The sequence below is a fragment of the Carassius carassius genome, chromosome 30, assembly GCF_963082965.1.
Source record: "Carassius carassius chromosome 30, fCarCar2.1, whole genome shotgun sequence".
NCBI lineage: Eukaryota > Metazoa > Chordata > Actinopteri > Cypriniformes > Cyprinidae > Carassius > Carassius carassius.
The window spans coordinates 11,285,978-11,296,442 of record NC_081784.1 but is presented as its reverse complement, the minus strand read 5'-3'; the positions used below and the strand labels follow the sequence as shown (position 1 = coordinate 11,296,442).

The following is a 10,465-nucleotide window of genomic DNA, read 5'->3' as shown; positions in this document are numbered from 1 at the left end:
AAAAAAGAATCTATGAAAATACAGAAATTCTTTACAAATTTGGCATAACTAGTGTGACAATGTTTTATTTATGGGAAAATAAGCACTGAAGCGATACTGTTCATGTCATGAGTCACAATATTCATTTTCACAATATTCATCACCAAACTTCAAATATGACAAATCATGTATAAAAAAATAACTGCTCCATTGAAAAAGCGAGTATTTTAATTTGGTTCCAGAAAAGTAATTGAGGCTATCTGTAGGCCTACCTCCAATAGCTGACAAATCATCGTGGGAACACCCACTTTCTCTTTTTGAAGGTGGGGGTGTCTGGAGTAGAGCCTGCGCGTGGATTTAACTCAGAGACGCAGTTGCTGCTGTCACAATTGCTCCAGGATTCTAAATTGTGCGGATCTCTTCTTCACACTGCAAACATGGATCTGAAACTAATCGTAATATTCGCTCTGATGGCGGTCGTCATTCATGCACCGGTTTCAAATGGTGAGTTATTGTTTAACAGATACTTTGCAAGTTTTTACATTATTTTTGCATTGTGCATAAAGCTTAGATGCATGTTTGCTATTTTTGGGCAAGATTGTAATCCGTTCATAAAAGTAATTCGCAACTATTGCAAATTTCAAAATATTAAAGGTTTTTACGTAAACGTGCACCTGCGTGTAAAACGACGCGTATTTCATTGCATTTACGCATTTGCATTTAAATAGCTTATTAACCCAGAACAGTTTTATTTATAATAAATGTAATACACTACGGGTTTAGTTTCTAAAATCACGTGGGTCATTCGCACCAGTTGGTTTTATATTTTATTTGAATATAACATAGGTTAGGTGTACGTGATTTCGCAGATACCAAACTGACACGCATGCGGTCAGGAGGGCAGAAAAGAAGCTGGCACGGCGTTGATTAATGTGTGTATTTGTCGCCCTATTTGTTTTCTCTTAATTACCCACAAATTAGAGGATAAAACAGAAACCGCAGAGATAGCGCCAGTCTTTAGTTCAATCGAGCCAGTGCGCGCGGCTCTAACTATGGCTCGCGCGTTTACATGATAATAAGAATAGATTACTAGAGAGGTCATTAGCATTTTACAAGTGGGCTAAGGTGGATAGATCCGTTAAGTCGCAGGTACTTCACACCTCTGGGGGCTTGTGAGTGGGCAATGTCCGTTAAAGTATTTTCGTACGTGCAATCTTCACATACAATGTAAAGCTGCTCGAGCTGTGAAGTCTCTGCTTCCTTGAGCGCGTAACAGGTCTGAACCAAAAGGAACAATAATACCCGCGCTGCCATCACAACTGGCTCGCTTTAATGTGCACAAATGGGAAAGCTATTGAAATAAAGTATTTAGGTGCGCGCATACACTCAGTTTAATCTGCATTTAGTTAAAAATAAATCATACAATTATCAGTGCACTAAGCATTTCTCATCAATAGTAATTACTTGAATTGCTTTATAAATACACCTTCAAATGTCTCAGTACATACAATTACCCCAGTTTATACCTTATAATATTATAAACTGAATTTAGAAAGCATATTTATTTACGATTAAAATGTATAGAACACATAACAAACAATATCGCAGTTATATTATAATTTTATATACATTGCTAAAAAATTATAAAATAAATCTCGTTTTGTAAGTTTTCATAGAAAAGCCATTAGAAGGACAACGCATCTTCAGTGTGTCAGCAAATTGTGCTGGTTGTTATTAGAGAGTGTTCCAATAATGACTTTGGAGCTAGAATGATTAAGTAACAGTTTTTGAAAATTAACCAAATCTTTTAAGTTTCATTTTTAGTCAAGGATGCTGCTTTCTTTTACGAAGCACATCTGTGATGTGCTCTCAATGAAAATACCAGGCAAAAGTGATTTGCGTTTGTGTACTTTCTCATCAGGCTTCATTATTCGTCATGATTTTATCCAATGCTCACATGCACCGAATTAAAAGCATCACAGCAGCAGCTGAATTGAATTGAGTTTCTCTTTTCTTTTTTCTCTCTATTCTTCTCCAGCCAAGCCAATTAGCCTGGTAGAGAGATGCTGGTGCCGTTCCACAGTCAACACAGTCCCACAGAGAAGCATTCGCGAGCTCAAGTTCCTCCACACACCAAACTGCCCCTTCCAAGTCATGTGAGTATCTACACTGTCTCTTTCCAACTCGCTCAGCAGCTCTGCCTCTGACGAGGTGTCTGCCTGACCTAGAAACACATCAACTCACCCCATCAATCTCCAAATACTGAAGGGACACTGAATGGGAAAGGAATTGGTCTCCTCTGTCTGGCATTATAATGTTGGACAGGCTCTCACAATTGCACACATCCAGAGGGAAATGCTATAGGGGGTAGGAACTTTAAGCATTGATGCGACTGTATTTCTTACAGGAAAATGACATCACTGAGGTCCGAAAAAGTTCTTTCTCACGCATGTAAAGGACTTAAATTATGTGCTTAGCCACACACCATAGCCTTGCATGCTGATGAGAACTATCCTCCCTGTTATGTTTTCACCTCTGTTGAGTGAAGTGTTCAAAACAGCTGTTTTATTTTAGTTTTTAACAAAGATTAATGGCAGTGCCGTGTCAAACTCCATTTCAAACCATACTTATTTTCCATACCATTAATGCTCACCAAGGTCTATACAAAGACTTAAACTGTGTCAAATGGTCAGTGAAATAAAAAACAGCTGGTCATACTCAAAATTCACAATACAACCAACGACTGACACAAAAGCCAAAGGCAAAGCCCTGGAGAGTAGATCAGAACCTGATTCCCAAAGCTCAAGAGCCCTTGATACTTCAAATCTGCATTGATGAGTGATGCTGGTAACACTATCTACCAGTGTTTGCTGTTGGACTTGACTTGCTGTGAAGTAATTACTACCTGCTGTTCATAGTCCAGACCCTCTCAAACCCCTGCTGACTAGATCGAGATCGAGCAACAAATGCCAGGCCCTGATAAACTGCTGCTACTTCAAAAGAGTCAGCTAACCAAATTAGAGGACATCCGTGAATTGAAGATAAGAACTGATTAATTTAAATGATACAGATATGATGATGGTGGACACATTCTTTGAAGCTAACCTAGTCTCTGAACAAACTTCTCATTTTCATGACATTTTCAAGGATTTATATTATGTAGTGCCATTAATTTGTGGGACCTTTAGGAATGTTTTACTCACAGGATTATGAGAAGGACAACGAATAACATCTGCAAATTTATTTAAGTATTTGAGTGTGTGATGAGCTTTGATTTTTGCCAGAAACCCCAGGTTTAAAGAGATTCATTTCTTAGAAAGCATTTCTAGCAACAACACACACAACCAAAGCAGACCCACAAATTGTATTATTAATAATAATAATAATAATAACAATAATAATAATACATTATTATTATTCTATTAAACTATAATGATTTCCTTTTAAAAAAAAGTTTTCATTTATGTAATAACTGATTTTCAATATTGTAATACAAATAAATTTTTTATATGAATTAATGTCAAACTTAACTTGATTTGATCTTATATTGCTTAAATATCTTTTTTATTTTTTACAATTAAAAGTCAAAAATTACATTTGAACCTGAACTGGTTTTACTTAACATAGGAAAGAGTTTAATGATTTGTTTGTGTCAGTTGTAGCCAATTAAAAACAAATGGTTCACCTGTGCTGACAAGACACCTCTAATCTAATCTCTTTGCTGAGAGCTACAAGGAAGAGTGTGATAACAATCTGACCATCTGTTAAGACCTGTAAGAAAGACGAGGACTCAAATGCAGAAAAAGAATCAGGGTGATGAGAGACTGCAGTGTAATATCACTTACTAGAGAGAGGAGTGACTGAGAACTAACTGCTCGGCTGAGCTTGAATGCACAACTGTTCTGCTATTGTATGGCTGATGCTGACTATGGGGTTTCTATTGTACTGCATTCAAAATCTACTCACAATGGGCTCTTGTTGCTTTATACTTAGTAATGATTGATTTTTTATACTGCAATCTGAATGTCTAAAAAGTTCAGCACCAAGGTGTCATTCATATATATATATATTTATTTATTTAATTTTTTATTTATTTATTTATTTATATATTTATTTAACGTATAATGAAAACTTGCATTTTTTCCCCTACAGTGCTAAACTGAAGAACAACAAGGAGGTGTGCATTAACCCAGAGACCAAATGGCTGCAACAGTACCTGAGGAATGCCGTGAACAGGTAAGGACACCCTCTTGACAAATAGGAGCAGAGAAACGGGATAGGAAATACAGGGCCTTGTTCTCAAATGCACCATAAATGGTCTTACAGATTCAATTTTATTCCAGTTAACCAAACTATACTTACTTATCCCAGATTAAATTGTGCACTGCATCAAATATCAAAGTCTCATTGTTATAGTTTATATAATAGACTCCCAAGTCACCCAAACATTAAAACATTGGTTTTTCTTGTTTCAGATTTTTAGGGGTTCAAGCACGCAGTGCTGAAACCCTATTGTTTTTGTTAGGATTTTTATTATTATTATTATTATTCTTCTCCCCTAAAACTGAACGTGCAGCCCAAACCGTAAGGCCTAGAGACTTGAAACTTGGTCAGATGATAGAGCTCAATTTGGGGAGAACCTATCAAAGTCTCAGCCCAATTGGCCAATAGGGGGCGCTACAGTGATCGGAAATGCGTTTTAGCTAATAGCTCCTAAAGCGCTTGTGATAGAGCCAAAAATTTAACATTTCTGGAATCCTTGGGTCATGCGAAATGAGTCCTAGGTTTTTCGCCCAATCTGAACCAAACCACTGCAGAAATGTTCTCTGGCCAGTGAATATCAATAATTATCAAAAAAAAAGTAGAAATCTCGACTCACTGTCGTAATGGGATGCCAAAATGTTTGAAAGTCGAGGACCAATTTTACGCAACAGGCTATAACTCATGAATGAAATGAGATATCTTAACCAAACTTGCTGAACATTTTTATGAGCTAAAACTTTGGTCAAATAAAAAAAATTGCACACCTCTGCCACTTGGGGGCGCTATAAAAAGAAAAAACACATAAACGGCTATTACTAGGCAACCGTTGGCTCGATCGACTTGAAAATTGGTATGCAGTGTCTTGGTCTGAAGGGGCACAAGTACCTATGAGGACATTTGCATATCTCAAAAAACATGGCCGCCATTGGCCAAAAATTTTTAGGCACCTATTTGAAAGGGTTAACAGATGTTGATCGGAACGAAACTCGCTGGGTACGTTCGACTCATGAACCTTAAGGTCTGTAAGAATTTTGAAAGAAATCAGCCACTAGTTGGCGCTAACGAGTTTTATGGCTCTGTAATCACGTGGTGTTTCACATATCAACACAATATGCATATCATTTGATAGATCTCCTCATAATGCACAACTTTGTCTCAAGAACCATTGCTGTCAATCAAATCGATCAATTGTTATTCACAAATATGTTAAAAAGCTACTTTTGCGAACTAGTCCTAGGTTTTTTGTCCGATTGGAACCAAACCACTGCAGTAATATTCTGTGGACTCTCTAGATCAATAATTATCAAAAAAATGTTGAATTTTGTACTTTGGTTGGCTTTAAAGGGGTAATTTAGAAAAGGGGTGTGGCCAAACACACCCCAAAGCCTATAAAACCTAAACGAAAACTCAAAACTTTATGAAACTTGGTGAAATCATGTAACAGGTGACTCTTAACAAGCATGCAAAGTTTCATGAAGATCGGACCATAGGTGGCGCTATAACAGTAGAAAAGGTCTCAAAACACAAGATTTATATGGTAAATGCCCTCAAATTGTTTGAAAATGCTCATATATTCACTCAAAAACACTAGATCTTCATATCATATGATAGATCTTCTCATTCTGAACAACTTTGCCTCTGGGACCAATGTTGTCAATAAAGCTGTTAATTAAATATTCAAGATTATTTTAAAAAGTTACTTTGGCAAACTAGTGATAGGGTTTAAGCTGAAAATCAATAACACCACTGAAGTACAATTCTCTAGACTCTGAAGGTCAATAATTATCAAAAACATGTTGAACAATTGCATTTGGACAACTATAAACCAGTAATTTTATAATATGTTATTTGCATAGTGTACACAAAGGCCTATTAATACAAACAAGAAAGCCCACAAATTATCAAAACTGTGTAAAATAATGCATAATTTCATTCTAAGCAAGCATGCAAAATTTAAGAGAGATTTGGCAAAAAAAAAAATAACACTATAACAGTTATGTTTAAAAACACATTGTTGTTTGAGTAAATGCAATTTATAACCACTAGATGGCAGCGGAAGACCAATAATGGGCTCATTCAGCTAAGTTAAACAGTACTGTTGAAAGGATTCATTAATTCATGCCTAAACAATCAAAAAACACAGTTACAAAATTTTAAATCTCATTGAGTTAAAGTTTTCCATTTTGTTTATACATATATATCAGTTTTTAAATGTTTGCCACATTATGATTACAGTGAAACCTGAAAATGACATCTAAACTCTGAAAAACTAGTTTAATCATTTAATTTCAGTGCATGTGTCTGACTGTGACTACCTCAGAGGCCTTAAATGCTTGAACCCCGGTAAATGCTGCTTGCAGCTTTAATTTTTATTGTTTCTGTCCGCTTATAGTGCTGTGAAATATTGATCTTAAATTGATGTGCAAGATTAGCAGCTACTGCCTAGCAAATGAAAAACATGTTCAGGCTTTTGGGCCTTGCCTTAATAGTTCCTCTGCTGATCTTTATCGTAAACGTCTAAAGAAAGCAAAACAAGCTTTTGTTGTACTGAATCATGTGAAGAAAGACATTTTCCCACATCTGATCATGAGCTTGATATATTAGATCAGGGGATTGGTTGCCTTCGTCTTTCATTTCACCGCTAGCTGTAAGATTGTTATGCACACTCAGATTAAATTTGGGTTGGGTGAATATAAAAAGACTTATGGATGTATGGCAAAGTAGCTGGTACCATCATGGTGTGTTTGTATCTATTAAACAGTAATCATTGTCTAAGGGACAGAAAAGTGTAAATTGTCCAGTCTACACAACAAAACACTCATAGCCAGAGATGAATGATTGCTCCATGGGGCTGAACACCCATGAATGGCCGCTAGACGCTAATGAGTACATATACTGTGCGGTCATTAGTACAGCTCAATTAGGGAAAAAGGAAGTTGTACATCTGCAGGTAGTGAGGGAGGCTGCTGCCATCTGCAATACCCCTGGTCAGTGAGCCAGAGAGTTTTTTTTTTAACTAATTGCAGCATGCGGTTACTAATAGAAATTGCCTTTAAAAGTACAGAAATGTCAGTTACATTCTTGCCAGAAGCAGAATTTAGGTTTATTGTTGTAATCACTGTGGAGATTCAGGCTATTTAAAAATGTCCTGCTTCTCTTAACTAGTCATGAACACATTTAGTTAAAATAAATAGTCATTCAATTCTCCAGCATTATGGCATGACAGTTTTCTTATTCTGATGTTTTTCTTCTTTTCATTGCAGAATGAAAAAAGCCCAACAACAGCAGAGCTAAGAAGTCTGTCCAGATGACAAGAGAATCTGACAGCCCACCGTCACAGATATGTACCATATAGTCCTCTGGCATGCTTGCTGACCCAGCACTTAACCTGCCAAATATGCATCCCCAGTAAATGACCACCAGACCATCATTGCCACCCATGTAGTCTCCTCTGTTAGCACCAAGTGCAATTTTATATGTATGACTGTATTTTTTTCTTTTTTACATATGATGTATATACAATGTTTTTATATATCGTCTTAAAACAGTAAAGAGCTATTTTTGGAGTCGTGTTTGCTCCTTGTTGTTGGGTTATGTTGGGTTAGGCAGAAGGGCATTGAGATAATGAGGTATTTTGGAGCAAACATTCAAAACTCTGAAATATATTTTAATCTCAGATGTAAAAGAATATGTGACTTCACATTAGCAGGACTGAAGTTCTGACAATTCATATGCATGCAAGTGCTTTGACAGAAAAATAAGGGCATTGTTTTTTAACTATTTCGTTATGTATTTTACTACTTCATAACTTAGACATCTGTAACAGCATAAACTACATGTAAACATTATATAGCATATAAAAAAAGAGTCACTTGTTTTTGTTCTTGGAAAGGCAGGTTACTTTGCAAAACAAACATGAACATTTACCCAAATGGTTTTTGAATGACTTTATGTAATAGGCTTAGTGGAAGGCATTCGAACACCGATAGAAAGTATTTTGCAACGTTCTGTATATACCAAAACATCTGTGCTTGCAAATGTTAATGGTCCGATCAGAGTGTGCGTAAGGAGCTTGGTGTCACAACATATTAATCTTGCTCCAGCAGAATTATGTAATCAACAGAGACATTAGAGACGTCAGTCAACAAAGAAAAAACTAGAGGTTAGTGAATTTAAAGCAGTGCTCTGCAAGTACTAATTCATGCAATGATGAAAAACTGAATTTAAAGCATGGTAGGCATGATAATCTCAAAAAACAAAACAAAACAAAAACAGCAGTGTTAGTGGAACATTTGAGGCAGACCTTGAGGCAGAACTAATTGATGTAATGACTACCTATATATAACAATGCACTTTATAACCCCTTGTGACATTGACAGAAAAAAAAAAGATTCTGAATGACACCCATGACGTAGTGAATAGTTCTAGTGTCTTTGTTTAGATGTAGTTATGACTGTACTGCCAAATGTATTAAACATCTGTATCTTCAGCATCAGAATTATTTTGGGGTTTATTTGATTTATATATATATATATATATATATATATATATATATATATATATATATATATATATATATATATATATATATATATATAATTCATTTAAACATCAACAGCAGATGAATTACTGTACATAATAATAAATATGTCTATAGATACATTTAAAAAAACTAAAACAATTTATAAATATCTGACTTTTTGAATAAAAAAATACAACCAGAAAAGACATCTCAAAATCCCCCCCCAGTGAAGAGTAACCTAAGTGTGTCTCATGTTTCCCTTGGACAACCGTTTTGTCTAGGAATACACATAATGTGAACACCAAACATATAGCAAAGTATGTCAATGCCTTCTACCTCTCCAAAGAAAAATTAGTGTATGGAATTTGTGTTACATTACTGCCAATTTCATAATGTTGAGCCATTAAAAAAAACAGACCTCACAAACACAACCCTGAGGCACAAACTCTATAGAGAAACATAATGTGTACAGGATGAGGGGTTATATCCCCCGCCAGTACAGTACATCTTGCAAAAAATATCATGCACGCTTTGAAAATGGCTATTTCAGAATGTGGTTAAAGCCATATAATTAATGAATATTTTTCAACATTTAGAAAGTGAAAACAGACACAAAGCTTTTCTCACTCAAAATGTCCCAATGCTGTGATGCCAATAAATAAACCATTTCCAGGACTAAACAGCAAAGTAAGGGTAGTTATTTTATATATATTCCATCAAATTGCCAATATTCTCAATGTTGTAACATAAGTAACTGTGGCATATACCGTCCTTCCACTCATTTTCCCCACTTAATGTGAAGATTACTTCTGTGTAAATGGCAGCTTAAAGCATATCTGTTGTTCTTTCTTTTGTAAGTTTGTATATTGACTTGATTTAATCCCTTACATGTTGATTTTGAAATAAATCATTATGAAGAATTCTGTATGAAGTTTTACTAATGGATGCGTATGAACATCAGTCATGTCACCTGTGATTTGTTTCACACCGAGAGAAAAAAAGGTCACCTGTCACCTACTGTATACGTCTCTAACAATTAGAATCTGGATGTTAAATGAGCAAAAGGGAAATTAAGATTTCAAATGAGAATTGCAGGAAGACTCAAAATTCACACCTTGAATTCACACAGCTCTTATAAATAATCCTGGAAGCACTTTTTTTGATTTGCACGAGACACTGAATGACTTTTCACCTGCCCAAACATCCACTGAGGTTTGTTGTAAAATAAAATACCTGCCTTGTGCATTTTATAAGTTGTCATATTCAATTTGCCTTAAAAACGGAAAAAGAAACCCAATAAAAACCAAACTTAACCTCACTCTCAGAAGAAATCACTTATAGCACAGCAGGGGTAATTCAGTCATATTACAACTTAGTATAGCTGTCAAAATCAATATGCAAAATAAGGTCAAAATAAATTAATATTGCTAGTCAAAAAAATCTGGTACAGAGTTTATGCAAGATATATGCTGTAAAATAGATTCAATCAAGTTTAAATTTGAGGTACTAATTCAAAACAGACATTTAACTGACAGTAGAATAGTATAAAAGTACATGTATAAGGTTACATTTGTTCAATGTTTCTAATACTTATAAAAGAGATACTTTAAGCAAATCAATAATGGAATTATTAATCAGATTAACACATTTAACTGATATTAAAAAGACAAAGGGAATGTGTGGCTAAACAATATTATTTGT

General features: G+C 35.2%; 1 protein-coding gene across 1 annotated transcript; it reads left to right on the top strand.

The window, feature by feature from the left end:
- Positions 1-323: 323 nt before the first annotated feature.
- Positions 324-8,740, top strand: cxcl12a (chemokine (C-X-C motif) ligand 12a (stromal cell-derived factor 1)). The gene is made up of 4 exons (XM_059517360.1): positions 324-483; positions 2,018-2,135; positions 4,132-4,215; positions 7,506-8,740. Exons 1-4 carry the CDS (start codon positions 417-419, stop codon positions 7,534-7,536), a joined length of 300 nt encoding a protein of 99 aa, XP_059373343.1. The 5' UTR covers positions 324-416; the 3' UTR covers positions 7,537-8,740.
- Positions 8,741-10,465: the final 1,725 nt, after the last annotated feature.

Excerpts from the sequence above, each read along its gene's own strand:
- cxcl12a (XM_059517360.1), top strand. The coding sequence starts at position 417 with ATGGATCTGAAACTAATCGTAATATTCGCTCTGATGGCGGTCGTCATT. Across the intron at positions 2,136-4,131 it reads AACTGCCCCTTCCAAGTCAT|TGCTAAACTGAAGAACAACA; the intron begins GTGAGTATCTAC and ends TTTCCCCTACAG. Across the intron at positions 4,216-7,505 it reads CTGAGGAATGCCGTGAACAG|AATGAAAAAAGCCCAACAAC; the intron begins GTAAGGACACCC and ends TTTTCATTGCAG.